General features: G+C 42.7%; 1 protein-coding gene across 4 annotated transcripts in view; it reads left to right on the top strand.

Moving 5' to 3' along the window:
• The window catches only part of PDE10A (phosphodiesterase 10A), a 270,609-nt gene that overhangs the window by 229,334 nt on the left and 24,684 nt on the right, over positions 1-16,591 (top strand). For all 4 annotated transcript variants that reach the window (XM_081141071.1, XM_081141074.1, XM_081141073.1 and 1 more), the window contains 5 exons: positions 1,559-1,610; positions 3,838-3,980; positions 6,292-6,384; positions 8,770-8,956; positions 15,168-15,310. In XM_081141071.1, coding sequence (XP_080997197.1) covers positions 1,559-1,610; positions 3,838-3,980; positions 6,292-6,384; positions 8,770-8,956; positions 15,168-15,310 — 618 coding nt within the window. The remainder of the gene's footprint in view (positions 1-1,558; positions 1,611-3,837; positions 3,981-6,291; positions 6,385-8,769; positions 8,957-15,167; positions 15,311-16,591) is intronic.

Genomic DNA, 16,591 nt, shown 5'->3' with positions numbered 1-16,591 from the left:
ATAGACCCACTAGAACCCATTAAAGATACCAGGTGTTTCTGGGTTTGTGGCAGAAAACTAACAGCAGTAGGGAGGAAATGTTCTAGTTTACTTTTTTCCAAGAGTCCTCTCTGGCATTTTCTACAAATGTCACTCAATTAAAACCTATTGTTAATATTATTATTTTAATTTTCCTGTGTATAGTAGCTCAGATACAGTTTTAGAGAAAATGTCCTATCGCCCCAAAGCTTGACCGGAGAAACTCTGGGCTGGTAGTGAAAGCAGGTCCAGGTACTGAGGGAAACACTGGGTTCACAGTGGTTCTGCTTGGCCGGGAAATACCTGTTATCTGACCCACGTACTTACCTTGAAACCTGAAGACTGCTGCAGGTGTGTCAGGGTCACATCCTCTGAGCTCACACAGGAGGAACGTGTCTGCTCGGACCTGCTCCCTCTCAGCATCCATGACTCATAGTCAGAAGTTGCTGCTTTGTGTTCCACTTAATTCTTAAATATAAAATTTAGAGAATTATGAAATTGAAGGAGATCTCTTTTGATCCCCTAATCCAACTATCTTCTTTGAGATAAAATGAAACAATAGCTGTGGGACACATGATGTTTCAAAACACATAGAAAGGGAAGCTGCTCACCTTCCCGTGTTCATGTAATTCAACCTCTTGTAAGTTTTCCAAAGTCCAGTTCTGTCCCTCATGTGACACTTACAGTTCATTTTGCAGGGAAAATCCACTTCCTTTGCTGTCTTCCTCGCCGTGTATTCCTCAGGGTGCAGGGCTGTGAGCATGTTCTATGCCTTAGAGCATTCAAGCTAAATAATTTGTCTTTAAATGAAAGACATTGTTTACTTACTAAGTGATCTTAATTATGAGCATATTGCTGAATTTACACAAACCTGTGCTGAAAACACACTAGCCACTAGTCCACATTGAGGACACTTCTTTACACACTACACCCTACACTACCTGCCCACGGATTCACCTATTTATCAGGCTTACCTTTTCACATGTATACCAGCTACCTCCAAATATCTACTTGCTGTTCATATTAATGAATATATAGTTTACTGTGTAAAGTCATTAAGTCCTTATCATTATTTGTGTTCTGATGTTTTTTCTCAAATGAATGGTGTTGCTTTCTCAGTACATTTAAATCACATGTGAACTTTTCAGTGGTAATTTACATTTTAACCATATTAATGAGCTTTAGCAAATTTAAATGTTTTTATTTCAGATCAAAATTATTGCTGATAATACTAAATGCGGTGAACCCAGCTTTATTCCTTCATAGTTTTAGTTAAATGCTACAAACTTCTGACATCAGTACTTATCAATGAAATAGTGACTTAATGCATCCTCTGAATTAGAGTCCCTTATACTAAAGTTAGTAATGAAGTTTCATTTATCTCTTTAAAATAATATTATTGACTATTCCTCAAGATGACAAAAATCAGACATACAGCTTTATGTTTCTATTACAACGTAGACAAAACTGGGAAGTATAGTCAGAATTTACCGTGCTCTGAGTTCTCTCGGATTGCTCACAGTTTTCTCCTGTTTTCCAGAACATACTTTGATAACATAGTCGCAATAGATTCTCTACTTGAACACATAATGGTAGGTTGCCTTTTGTTTTGAAAATGCTTTTATTTAACCTTAGATTCATGTCTAGTATATGGTGGAACATTTTAATGTATTAGACATACAAACTTTTAAATGGATGAGAAGTGATTAGGGTTGTCGCCTTGATGTTGTTACTTCTGTGTATTTTGGAGGGTTTTTAATAAGGTTTTAGGAAGTGAGCTTGGAAAACATACTTTAAAAACATTTAGTTTCTTTTTATAGTCTTCAAAATACCTTTACATAGAGGCTGTATTGGGAATTCCCAGGAGAGTCTCCTGATGCTGAGGTTCATTCTACTTAGTTTCAGTCCTAATGACTCTTGTCTGCTAATTGACATCAGGAGCCAAAAGCCACACAAAGTGGAGTTTTACCCACATCTCCCTGTGTGGCTGCTTTGTTTGATGCTTTGGTGAGATTCCACTGACGAAGTGGCTCCCAATAGTCCAAGTGACTTGTCTGGGCCCCATAGGTAGCCAGGCCATTCATGCCTGTGGTATGTTTTGATAAATGGTCTTTCTCCTTCCCATTTTCCTGGTCTTTCTCCAAATATAGTCACTCTGTCGAATAAGGAGCTGCCTCGTGTCAGATTTCCTCATGCTGTCTGACCTGCTTCTCTAATTTCAGGGCAGAAGAGTATGGGGTGACATGGTCAGTGTCTAGTGAGACAGGAAGTTGACTGGGTGGTTAGAGTAGCTTTAGGGCTTCTTGCTTTCAGCACATTTCTTTATGTAATTTGTTATAGTGATGGTGTCATTTGGACATGAAAAGAATTCTTCATTGCAAGGTAAAAAGTAACTTGGTTATGACAAAATTCAAGGAATTTGTAAAGAAGTGAAAAGTAGTAAGAAAATATAAAAATATAAATGTATAATATAGACTGACAGAGCTTGTACTAGGAGTACAAGAAACACTGACTAGTCCTTATGTTTTTCATGTTTTTAAAAACATCCTCACTGAGATAATTCACAGACCATACTACTCGTCAATTTCACATGTTCAATTCAGTGGTTTTTAGTAAATCCAGAGATGAGCAACATCACCAGTTACTTTTTGAACATTTTTATTACCTCAGAAACACACTGTGTTTTACCCTTTACCTCCTTATGTCCCACCCCCCTCCACCTCCCGGCCCTAGAAACCACCGCTTTCTTTTTCTATTAGACATCCCACCTGGGAGGGACCGTGTAGCGCGCGGCCTCTGTGGTGCTGGTGCCTTGCGCTTAGTGGGTGTTGCGGAGTCTGCCGGTTGTAGTGTGGGTCAGTACCTTTTCATTTTTCATAGCCGAGCAGTGTGCTGCTGGGAAGAGCCACAGGCCACGTTTTTATCCATCAGCACTGATAGGCATGTGGGTGGTTTCCACATTTTGGCTAATGTGTAGAGTGATGCTTTGAATGTTGGTATACAGTTTTTTGTTTGAATACCTGTTTTCAGTATAAACTTAGGAACTGCTGAGTCACGTGGTAATTCTGTGTTCAATTTTCTGAGGAGCAGCCAAAGTGTCTTCCATGGCAGTGGCGCCGTTTTACATTCTTACCAGCAGTGCCCATGGGCTCCAGGTTCCCCGCATCCCCACCAGCAGTGCCCATGGGCTCCAGGTTCCCCGCATCCCCACCAGCAGTGCCCATGGGCTCCAGGTTCCCCGCATCCCCACCAGCAGTGCCCATGGGCTCCAGGTTCCGCACCAGCAGTGCCCATGGGCTCCAGGTTCCGCACCAGCAGTGCCCATGGGCTCCAGGTTCCCCACATCCCCACCAGCAGTGCCCATGGGCTCCAGGTTCCGCACCAGCAGTGCCCATGGGCTCCAGGTTACCCACATCCCCACCAGCAATGCCCATGGGCTCCAGGTTCCCCACATCCCCACCAGCAGGGCCCATGGGCTCCAGGTTCCCCACATTCCCACCAGCACTGGTTATTGTCCAACTTTTGATTCTGCCATCATAGTGGGTGTGAAATGCCTCTCATTGTGGTTTTGATTGGCATTTCTCTGGTGACAGTGACAATGAACACCTTTTCCTGTGCTTATATGATAATACATCTTGTTTTAACTTTAATATCTTAACCTCAATGGGGTGGTTCAGGTATTTTACCACCTGGTGTAAAATGCTCATTTCCCACCCAGTTAGAGTATAGATTAGCTGAAATTCATACTTATTTCTGATGAAGTTTACCTGTAAATTCTTTGAATTTCTTATCGGCTTACTTTTGTTTTATTGTCTTTAGATATATGCAAAAAACCTGGTGAATGCAGATCGCTGTGCACTCTTCCAGGTGGACCATAAGAACAAGGAGTTGTATTCAGACCTTTTTGATATTGGAGAGGAAAAGGAAGGAAAACCTATCTTCAAGAAGACCAAAGAAATCAGGTACAGCAGGAGGTGGCCTGTCGTGCACTGTGCATGCAGCTGTGCAGCTGTGCTGTTACCCACTGTTCTGTGCCTTCTGCAGGTGCGCTGACAGTGCTTGTCATACTGTGATATCATTCCCACCAGGACCCGCCTCCTGAAGGTAGTACTTCTGGGAATGACATTGCAGTGCCCGTGAAACCGCCTAGGAAGCTTTAGCGTCACTCCTGGAAATGCCGTCTTCCGGAGGCGGTCCTTTTGGAAATCATGTTGGAAAAACTTACTAGTGCTCCCAGGTAGGTAAAGGTGCACCAACCTGGATGGAGTCTGCAGGTTTTCCTATGTCTAGGAGCAGGGCATACTTAAACAATCAGGTGCCCACTCTGCCCCAGCCAGTGGGGTGTCTCAACGTCCAGACCAGGGTGGGAATTCACCTGCTATATTTTGTGACTTCAGCACATTATTCTATAACTGGGCAGTCATCTAATCAATCAGTTAACACACTTCTGCTGGGTCTTGAAACTAGAGCTACATTTGTTCTGTAAGTGGCAGCTTTTGTCACTTAAATTAATAGAATAGGATTTGTGTGGCCGGTGGTGTTTCCACCCTGTCACAGTCAGAACACCTGCAAGGAGCACTGTCACAAACTTTTAAGAATCAAGCTTAACATTAAAAACATGAATTTTTTTATACATTTGCATTTTTAAGAACTTCGCTTTGTATGCCTTGTTGAACCACTTTCCACATGATACTCTGAGGTGCTTCGGTTGTCACAGCCCAGTGAGGCAGTGTCCTTATCCACCAAGAACTTCTGTTCCTTTGCGCCGTCTCCCCAACGAGGGACCTAACCAGGTGGGAAGGGGACAGCATGCACCTCACCACTGTCCCCCCACCGGCAGTGCTGTTCCAGGTCCTAGGGCGATAGGTTCTGTATCTACAATTGCAGGAGTCTGGCTTGCAGGCACTGTTCAGTTTTTTTAATTGTTATATTTGGTGGTTTTTAGATCTGTCAGTCAGTCAGTGAGCCTGGATATAGTCACTTAGGTGAAGTCCTTTCTCTTGTGGAAGGCTCTGGTGTCCCTCACAGTGCTGAGAGGTCTCATCTGGAGCCCATGTTCACAACACTGGTAACTGTGAGGGGCACGTGGTTGCCTGTAGCTCTGCCAGCCGACTGGGGATCCAGCTGTTTATGTGGGGTAGCCACCTGGAATAGGAATAAAGTGACAGACCACCCCCAGACCAAGGCATCCAGCACAAATCCTGCAGTGGATCCTGACTCTGCTCACAGTGTCAGATCTGTCATGGTCGCGCTGTTCACAGCCCAGGAAAGCTAGGGTAGAAATGACCGTGTGTTTTATGCAGCGCTGGGCTCACTTTCTAGTGTTTTTAGTGTTGGTGTCCATTCTCTTTTGCATTTTGTTTAGTGCAGATCCCTGGGGTGGAGCTTTATTTCAATAATGATCATCTTCTATAATATTGAAAATGTAATGATATGAAAGTTATCTTTCAGCTATGGAAAGATGACAATACTGTGGATTGCAGACATCTATGTTAACTAAATTTCAAAATGAGTGTATGGCTGATGATAATATTGCAGTCAGAAGACTATGCATGAGAGAATGTATTTATAATAGGAAATGTGGATGTTAAATATAAAAAATATTTAAGTGTATTTATATAATGCCTATGTTTTGACTATTTTAAATTTAACAAATTAGGGAAGTAAAATTAGTAGAAATTTTAAATTATTATTTTTATACAGTGCTGTGTTGTAAATGCCTTAAAATTCCAGTCGTGTGTCATATCTCAAGATCGGACCTAACTTGCGATTTTGGCTGTATGTGTGGTAGAAAGTACATTGCTGTAGATTGTGTTCTTGTTTTACTTGTACCATTAATATTTTAGAAATTTTAGCAAATTATTGGACTCATATGAGCCTCAGTTCACACCACAGTGAGAATGACTCAAAAAATGTATGTTGAAGCATGTTGTAAATTATAAGGTACTTTGCCAACATAAAGGATTGTCATTGGTCAGTGAGGAGAGTGCTAATTGATTTTTCAATTTCAATTTGTGATTCAGTGTAAGTTCATGTATTTTGAACTGTATCTTAAATTGAGGTCTCAAGTGATTACTGCGCAGTGTTTTTCTGCTTTGCCTTTGCATATTTTATAATAATAAGATGATTTAGGGTATGTAAATATGAAGTTAATTCAAGCATTTAAAATACAGCAGTGCGTTTCCATTCAATATTTGGTGGTAGTAAACTGTTTCAAAGTATGTTACGGCACCTGTATTTTAATGAGCATGTGACTCTCTTTTATCTGTGCAGATTTTCCATTGAGAAAGGAATTGCTGGCCAAGTAGCAAGAACGGGGGAGGTACTGAACATTCCAGATGCCTACGCAGACCCACGCTTTAACAGGTACAGGTAGTTCATGGCTCCCTTAGCTGCTGCCTTCCTGTCCCACTCGGCTGAGACCACCGTGCAGCCCAGTCCTCCTGTCCTAGCTCAGTGCCCTTCCCCTCCGTGCTCTGGGAGCTGTCTTTGCAGCGACTCTGTTATCAGGAGTCAGTGTTTTCAGACATTTACACAATAATGGACACCAAATCATTAGTGATACCCAGCTAGAGGAGTTTAAGATATTATGAAAGCAACTGAAAAGCTAAAGTTTAAATTTATGAAGCTACTTTTTTTTTTTTCATTATAGTGCCATCATTTTGTCCTGAGCACAGTCTAAAGGGCTTATAACACACAGTGATGAAAGTGCCCACTTGTGAATCACTGTTCTGTCATTTATTAGCTTGAGGGTGACCTGGAGTAAGTTACTTAATGTCTGAGCCTCAGTTCCCTCATCTTTAAATTGGATACAATAATGCTTATTTTGTAGTTTTGTTTTTAAGATTAGAGAAAATACTTATGGACATCTGTCATCTTTTCCTGACATATAGAGTAGGAACTGAAAGCATGCTTTTATCAGATTTGAAGTTGGATTAGGAGAGCTTAAAAAGATTTTGATTTGTGTTTCTTTGGAGAATGAGAAACCAAATTATATAAATATAATTTTAATATATGTGTAGAAATTGAGTCTTAAGATTGATGCTATGAATGTTAGGGAGTAATAGTTCAGATATTTTGACCAGAGTGTTCAGTTAAATCAAACTTTCAGTTTATTTTAAGAGACACTTAAATAAAATAATAATAGGAAGTTCTACCAGATATTTGATTAATGTCAAATATGCACAACTCGTATATAAGCACAGATACACCCTAGTAACATGTTTTATCAATAGTGTGCTGAAAATAATAGTGTATGCTGAAAAATAATAGAGAATATGCAGAAAACCTGTTGTTTTTTAAAAAAACAAATGCTATTTTAGTGCTTAAATACTGAAAGTACTTATATATCCTTTTATAAAACCTTCATATAAAAATATGTAGGTCAAGTATTAAGAACATGAAAAGATGAGTGACAGATTGTAAGAAAGTATTTATGAAACATGTCTGACAAAATACTTGTATCCAGAATATATAAACAACTCTTCCAACATAATAAGTTAACTCAGTTTAATAAATAGAGCACAGATTTTAACAGACATTTCACAACAGAAGATATGTGAATGGCCGTTAAACACAGGATGAGATGCGTGACGTGAGGGATGTGAACTTAAATGACAGTGAGACCCACTATACACCAGCTTGAATAGTTAAGATTTTTGAAGACTGACATTAGCAAGGGTTGGCAGGGATATGGGGAACTGGGAATCCCATGCTTTGCTGATGGGCTGTGTAATGGTACCACCACTTGGGAAAGCAGTTTTGTAGTTTCTTGTAAAGTTAAGTAAACACTGATTGCTCAGTCAGCTGCCACTCCTAGGTGTCTCTCCAGGAAAAATGTTAACATCTGTCAGCACAAAGATGTGTGTGCAGGTCTTCAGAGCAGCATTTTCACAGTTGCCACAAGCTGACTGTTACCCAGCAGTAGTGTCCATTAATGTGAATTGACAAGTAATAGGTGACATCCATACCACAGAGTCCCATTCAGAGTCAAAGGGCTGGGCCCCGATACACCACAGCAGCGTGATGTGTCTCAGGAACATTGGCCTCTGTGGGAGAAGCAGGCACACAGACTCCCATCCACTAGCTGCCTTTAGTTACACGCTGCCTCTGTGGAGCAGAGCCTTACTTTCAAAACGTATTTCCTCTAAGTCAGAGTCGGCAAAGCTTTTCTACTGAGAATCAGGTAGTAGTACTTTTGGCTGAATAGGCCACAGTGTCTCTGTTGTAGGCTGCTGGCGGTTTGTTAAGGGTGGTGCGGTTTATTCCACGAGAGCTCTGTTTACACACAGGAGGGGTGGTTCGGACCCTGCTCTGAACTCCCACTTCTGCTTGCTGAGCAAGTTACATCTTTTATGAATGTAACTGAGTTCAAAGGAACATGCCCTCTTACCACATTTATTCTGTTTTCCCCTGAATCGACAGTTTGTGTTTTCTTAGTAATGCTGGGCACTTACCTGTACAGTAATGCTGGGTACTTACCTGTACAGAAGCTGAAGGCCCCCTGGATACTGCTCTGAAAAGCTGTTGAAAACAAAAGAACAAACTGGTTAGAATATTTTTGAAAAGGTTTTAAAAACACTTTCAAATGCCACATGGTCCTCGAATTCAGAAGCTAACAGTTCTGTTATAGGTGTTTGTAATAGAAACATGTAAATTGCAAAGCTGAGCTGAGGTTTATGATAGAGTAAGTAGTTTATCTTCTGTTGATCTTTGTTTCCTTGTGTTGTTGCTGGCTCCTCCGCTCCGCAGGGAAGTGGACCTATACACGGGCTACACCACCCGGAACATCCTGTGCATGCCCATCGTGAGCCGGGGCAGCGTGATCGGCGTGGTACAAATGGTCAACAAGATCAGCGGCAGTGCCTTCTCCAAGACAGATGAGAACAACTTCAAGATGTTCGCAGTCTTCTGCGCGCTGGCCTTGCACTGCGCCAATGTAAGTGGTACTTCTAAGCTCCTTCCTTACTCTCAGCAGCAGCTTTAAACCTTTCAAGTAACGTAGCGTAAGGGTGTTTTTTCCATTTCAGTTTGATTCATAAACTAAAAACAGTGATTCCTGGTGGCTCATATTTTAGAGAAAGCCTTAAAATGCTTTGGAAGAAAAAAAATCTAATATTTTTTATTTATTTAAAGGTGTGAATTTGTTTTTAAAAAACGAAGTTAAATAAAGGTAAAATGTTCAGGCATCAGGTTCCTGTTTCACAATGTCTGCTGACAGGCACAGGAAGCGTTTTAGGAACCCTCACTGTGTGTCACCTGTGCCGCCCGCGTCTGCGAGTCTTATGTGGTAGGAGCGAGGGCTCGTGGGGAACAGCAGCCAGAAGAGGCTCTTCCTGAGGAAGCCGGGGAGCTCTCCGCTGGGCTCCCAGCTGTCCTTCGGAGCTTCCCTCGGAGCCCTCACGCAGCCCTGCTTGCTCACCAGCACTGGAAGGAGCGTCCATTTACCCTGTGGAGTCTCAGTTCAGGATAGTTGAACTGACCATCTTCCTAAACTTTTTCATATTCTAAATGAGTTGGACATTTACTATGCTCTGAGCTCTGTGATGCCTTTCCTGACATTACTGGGATTTCGAAGTTAGGGAACATTTTATTAACCTTTTTATAAAGCTCAATCAGTAGAAGTGGGAGTTACTGCCTTAAGAAGTTGCTTTTTTGGAAACAGAACCAAGTTCCTCAGGATTAACCACAGAACTCACAGGAACAGCTAACGTTAGAACTAGGAACAAAATGGCAAAAAGGAACATTTCAGGGCCTGGAGAAAACTCTGCAGCTCCATTAGTGCTGTTCCCGAGAGCACCCGGCTTCCTCTGTAGCACCAGGCACCCTCTCCTGGGGACACTGGTGGTTACTGGGCTCATTAGAAAGAGTCTGTATCTCTCATAAGAAAATACTGACAGCTTGTATTTGTGTAGCTTACAGGCTACAGTGGGTGTCATTCCCAGTGTGTCCTGAACATTTATTTCATCATTTATAAATGAAGTCAGTGGACTCTAAGTGCTGTGGCAGCTGGATACCCATACAGCCCATTAAAAATAATGGCCTGGCCGGCTTCTCAGTGGGTAGAGCATCATTGGGCTGTGGACTGAAGGGCTCTGGGTTCGATTCCGGCCAAGGGCACATACCTTGGTTGCAGGCTCAATCCCCGGCCCAGGTCAGGGTGCCTGTGGGAGGCAGCCAGTCGATGTGTCTCTCTCAGATCGATGTTTCTCTCCTTTCCTCTCCCTCCCTCCTCCTCCCTCCCCCTTCCTTTCTCCCTCTCTCCCCCTCCCCTCTCCCTCCCTTTCTCCCTCCTCCCCTCCCCCTCTCCCCTTCCCCCTCTCTCTCTCCCTCTCTCCTCCTCTCTCCCTCCCCCTCTTTCTCCCTCCCTCCCTCCCTCCCTCTCTCCATCCCCCTTTTTCCCTCCCTTTCTCCATCCCCCTCCTTCTCTCCCTCCCCCTCTCCCTCCTCCTCTCTCCCTCCCTCTCCCTTCCTCCTTCCTCCTCTCCCCCTCCCCCTCTCCCGTTCCCCTTCTCTCTCTCCCTCTCTCCTCTCCCCCTCCCCCTCTCTCGCCCTCCCTCCCTCCCTCTCTCCGTCCCCCTCCTTCTCTCCCTCCCTCTCTCTCCCTCCCCCCTCTCCCTCCCTCCCTTTCTCTCCCTCCTCCTCCCTTCCCCCTCCCTCTCCCTTCCTTTCTCCCTCTCTCCCCCTCCCCTCTCCCTCCCTTTCTCTCTCCCCCTCTCCCCCTCCCTCCCCCCCTCCCACTCTCTCTGAGAAGCAATGGAAAAAATATCCTCAGGTGAGGATTAATAAAAAAAGCAAAAAACCCAAAACAGTGACCAGCTCTATGACTGGAAAATCTGTCCATCATTCTTTCTTTCTCTGAACATGTGTTACTGTTGCCCCTTAACAGTTTATTCTAATACACATGGTCTTTCCTCGGTTCCTGTCTGCTTTCTACTCTCTTCTCCTTATAAGAACTAGTTACATCGGATGAGGGCCCCCCGTCAACCTCGTTTTACCTTTCTTACCTCTTTAAAGACTCTGTCTATTCAACATCTGAATTTTGGGAACACCTTCAGCCCCCCACAGGTACTAGGTACTTTACTTGATCTGCAGGCCTCCCTAGCCTCCATGCATCTGGAGCGGTTCCTACTCTGTCTTGCGTGGCTGGGTGTTTTTGAAGCACATAGGCCAGTTATCTGAGGAGGGTACTTAATTTGGTTTGTCTGGTGTGTCCTCTTGCTTGCTTTGAGCTTATGATTTTGACAGGACTATCACAGATGGTATGTTCTCTGAACCCCTGCAGGCAGGCACCTCCCATTCCTGGTGATGGCAACACCCATTGGTTGAGGTCTCTGCACTGGAGCCTTTACACAGAAGCCTCTGTGTCTCTCTCTCTCTCTGTTTCTCTGCATGTTGGCAGCTCCAGTCTAACCACAGACCCCTCCCAGCGACTCATTCCCAGGAAACCTTGCTCTTTGACACGGAGAAGCCTGGGTCCCAGGATTAGCACCACTTGTGTTCCTCGTTGTCCCTCTTACGTTTAAAGGGCCATGAGAATTGCTTCCTCATGAGGAGGTGGAAGCAGGGAGAGCTGTATTGTGGTAGTTTCTCTGAAATTGACATCCAGTAAGCTAAGATGCCTAAAAGTGCTGATAGTCACATCACCAAAATTATTTTTAGTCATCTGTTAGCTGAAAACTTATTTAGGTTGGTTCACAAAGCTTCAGAAAACATGACTAGACCTCATCAACACCAATATTTTAAATTGCCCCTTTGTGTTATATTAGGGCAGTTTTAGAAAGGGGTTATTTTGAAATGGGAGGTGGAGAAGACTCATTTTTAGTTAAGAGTATGTGTGAAAGTTCAGGAGGTAGAAATGGAAGCTCCTAAAATGTACCCTGTTCCGACATATCCCTTGAAGAATGATTGATTGTGCATTTTCAAGAAAATGCCATTTAAACACTGCTGAGTTAATCTGGCCATTCTCAGAGGGGATGGCCCAGGGCTTTAGAGCCCTTCTGATCCACTGGTTGTTGCAGCATGAAAGCCGGGTTCGATCATGATTGAGTGATTACACCAAAGTAAATCCTAAACTAAACAAAAACAGCACTGCTTCTGCGAAGTCATGACATAGTTAATAGGCGTTCTCTTTTTACATTGATTATTTTAGGTAAGTTATTTTAGGGTAAAATTACTGGAATTTTTATAAACATACTGGAAACAACTTGAGTTTTTCTGAACACTAGGAAACTATTTCCACCCTCCAACAGGGACAGGTGGTGTATGTGCCACCTGTCAAGCCAGGTTGTCCCCAGGCTAGCTGGCTCTGGATGGGACGCTCTCCTGACCTGGTTTTTGTAGACCCAGGGGCCGTTACCTTGAAGGTGCATGTTGAAATCCACACAATGCAGCCTCAGCTCTCAGAGTTCCTTACCATTTCATTTTTACTACAGTATTTCTTCTCCTTAATGCTTAGAAATCACATTGTTTTCAAGAGTTTCTCCCACTGAAAAACGGAGTAACTGCCTTCTCGTCCTGCCTTCCCCACCTCCCTTCCCTGGCTTCAGTCTGAGGAAGACTGGGTCCTGGGTTTGTCAAGGCTACTCCAATTCAGAAAAAGACCACATCCCATCTTCTTTAGAGTAGTCCTTGCTTTGTTGATGAGTCAGCATCCTCCTAAATACAAAGACGCAGCTCCCTGCTTTACATCTGTCTCAGTAAGATGGCAGCTGGTCCTTACTGCAGGATCCCCAGAGCCTTCCTGGGTGAAACATGGTTCAGAGAGCACTGGGGTGGAGTTCAGGACCTGAGCTCCCATCCTCGTTGCAGCTTACGTGAAGTTTTCTCCTGAACAAGTTCGCTTTGCTTGGTTTGAGTACTTTCCCCCCAGCATCCTGTGACGATGAGGAAGACCTCCTTTAATGAGCATCGTCCCAAGCAGTTAGTCCCATCTGCAGACTATTGCCTTTCCTTCAAATTCTTCTTCTTTGTGGAGAATGTACATCAGTATTTATGAAGATCGTAAGTGTGAAAAGCCTTTTAACTGCTGGCTGTCTTCCAGTCAGAGTAAGTGTTGGTCCTGGGAAACTCAAATATTCCTGCTCCTTAACACAGCATCATGTCCTTGATAAGAGCATGTTTCCTCCATGGAAATTGTTTCTGGTCCTGATTAGGATCATGTCACTTTATTATTGCTCGCACCATGGTCTGGTCTGATTAAGAGGCCTGTCCAAAAGGCCAGGCACGTGGGCTAGATCAGCACTCACTGAGTCTATTCTCTTTTGTTTATCTGTAGTTCTATTAGGTTTTACCCCTTTTATTGGATTAAAGGGCCAGCTTTCTGAACGACATCTCTATTTTACTTTTAATACATAATTGTTGGCACTATCAATGGAAGGATAACTATTAAAAAAGACTGAAAGTCTTTTAAAACTAAAACAACCCATTAACTTACTCCTGCGTATTACAGTCTTAAGGAACAACTTAGGTGTGAGTGCAAGAGCCAGCAGGACAGTAATACCTGCTGTGGTTTGTGCCTGAAAGAAAAGTCCTTAAGAGCAGGTTAGCCCTATACACTGTGGGTCAGAAGACATTGAACCTCAATAGAGTGTGGACAAAATCATTGTTAGGGTGAAACTAATTGGCTACGGACAGATTTAATAAATGGTTCAACTTTAATCATTCCTGAATTCATCACCCAAGTATCGAGTACCTTTTCAGGGCCAGGTGGTGAGTACAAGGTGACCATTCTGAACACTGCCCTCATTGATCTGACACTCGCTCCAGGATAGGTGTGGTCCTGGACATTTCACATCTAAAAACTCATTTAGCCTCACAGAAGTCCTGAGTGAGGTTCTTATGATTTCCATTGATATAAGAAAATATGGACACATGAAGCTCAAGTAACTTGCCCAAGGTCACACAGCAAATAACATTAACCTTGAACAAAATAACTGCTTTTCCAAATAAACTAATGTCAGGAAGAGAGCACTCTGAAGATAGATGTTTGCACGTTGTTTCATTGTGTCGAGCCTGTTAGATAATACAGGGTGGGCAAAAGTAGGTGTGCAGTTGTTCATACTGAAAATAATACAAAAATTAATCACTAATAATACAAGAATAGACTCTCTTTCACGTACCCACAACTATAAACCTACATTTGCCCACCCCTTTATGTAAAGATTCAGCTGATCTGTTTTCAGGATTAACCGATTGACATTAGTAAAAATAGAAATGTTTCTGAATTTCAACCAAACAATTAGTAGTTAGGGAACAAAGTTATAAGTGGATGTCTAAGAACAAGCAGGACTACTGTTCCATTTGGATCTACCCACTTTCTGGCACTACCTTCTCGAATGCTATAACTGAAAGTCAGACTATTGAAATAAATTAAACTGAGCCAGACATTGATGTCACCATCTCACAGAGTATTAAAGAAAAAGCTTGACAACTGATAACATACATTAATTACATGTTTTTATTTTAACATATATAATTGTTTAATAAGAACAAAAGGTCTTGTTCAGTAAGATACAAAAACATATACTTTTAAAAATTTCTCTTTTAGTTTGTGTTTTATAACATAAACTATATACTAGCACGGTGCGTGTGCACCTAATTGCTAAAGGAGTGTACATTTATGCTTCTCCAAAATTCTTCACTAACCAAGGACTTCATAGTCATTGATTGTAGAGACTCCCTGAACTGGCGGACTTTGAGATTACCAAGAATTAAGCTCAATATTTTAAAAGGAGACAGAGAGAAAATATCTTAACTCTAGGCTCACTTAGTCTCTGTCTACATCCATTCAGGCTGCTATGACAGACTACCAAAACAGACTGAGTGGCTGATAAACCACAAACAGATTTTCATTTCCTATAGCTGGGAGTCCAAGAATGAGGTATGGAAGGAATACCCAGCATTCTCCCGGCCTGGAGAGAGTGGTGAAAAGACACATTACAGGATTGCTCAGTCTTTTAAAACAGTTAGCAATCTCACTTTTATCTTCAGTGTCACCTGTGTAGGCATCTCCAGTGCTGGTGGAAGTGGTAGAGATAGGAATAGCAGTTAATGGGTGGTAAAGGTAGTTTCCATTGCATTTCTGATTCATTTATACCAGATCCTGAACTTTAATGACATACCGTTTTCTTTATGGGGTCTGCTCCCAGATGTACCACAGGATTCGGCACTCAGAGTGCATCTACCGGGTGACCATGGAGAAGCTGTCCTACCACAGCATCTGCACGGCCGAGGAGTGGCAGGGCCTCATGCGCTTCAGCCTGCCCGGGCGCCTCTGCAAGGAGATCGAGCTGTGAGTGCTCACCTGCGCCGTTTCCTCAGGGACAGACTTGATCGAACTTGAAGGGAAATGGGTTATAGAATTATAGTTGCAAATACCAATCATATGCGGTTTCACGCTGCCATTTTCCCTCCCCAGGTGATTCCACGTCTTATGCTACAACTTGTCCAGATCTCATTATCTTTTAAAAAAATGAACACAGTTTTGAAATGAGTTAACCTAAATGTTAGCATCCTAATTATTTTTTGTACACTTTACACTATATAATATTTAAATAGCATTTAATATCAAATATCTAAAAGTCTTCTGTATAAATTTAAATTTACAAATTAAGTTTGAGAAGTTAATAATAATTCAACTTTCACACTGTTTTCCAGTCCTATGCTGTACATGCTAATATATGCTAATATATGTAATTACTGGTGGTAGAACCACTGATAATTTGTATACCCATTATCAATACAAGCTAACACTATTTAACTACATAGACAATTTTCAGAAGTGACCCAGAGCTGATAATTGCCGTATAATAAGGAAGATAGTGGTGTTAAATTAATTAAACAAGGAGGCCATAAGTCTGAGGTCACCTCACTGCCCTGGTGGCCTACGTGGGAAATGGAAACACTGAGGACAGCCCGTCCCAAAGAGCTCTCGGCTTCGCCTGCAGCCAATCAGCGAGCTCCTCTCTCGGCTGCCCCTTCTCTGTGTGTCTCCGGGCTCCTGGGTGCAGCCTTCCTAACCACGTCGGGTTGGCGCTGCCAGATTGAATTAATGTTCACTCAAATCAATTCTTAAAATGTTAAATATGCCTTAGTCTATCTTTCAGTGGTATGTATAGTATAAATTGTATTATAATAAGAAATACATATATTTGGTCTTTTAGCTATTTCCTGGCAGGAGTTCTTAAAACCCTTGTGATATGGGAGACAGGGTGCCTTTCCTTATTTGTAATAAAACTCTTTCAACTCTACAAGGGTTTGTGTCGATGAAAGACTCTTAGGGGAAGGAGTCTGGTTTTCAGGAACAAGCCATGTGATAGAACTTCTGGGGGGCAACAGGAAGTAGGGCTGAGGTGTAATCATCAAAGCCCAGTGACTTAGTCAGCCGTGCCTGGGGAGTGAAGCCTCCGGAAACCCTGAACAGGGTCGGAGAGCTGTCCAGTGGTGTAGCATCAAAGTCCTGGGAAGGCCCTGGGGAGCCTAGAGCAACATGAAGCTTTGTGCCCCTGCCCACAGAACCTGCCCACACACCTCTTCCACTTGGCTCTTTCTGACTTGTATCCTGTATAATAAA

The sequence above is a fragment of the Miniopterus schreibersii genome (genome assembly GCF_964146895.1).
Source record: "Miniopterus schreibersii genome assembly, chromosome: 6".
Classification (NCBI taxonomy): Eukaryota; Metazoa; Chordata; class Mammalia; order Chiroptera; family Miniopteridae; genus Miniopterus; species Miniopterus schreibersii.
This window is presented reverse-complemented; position numbering and strand designations above follow the sequence as displayed.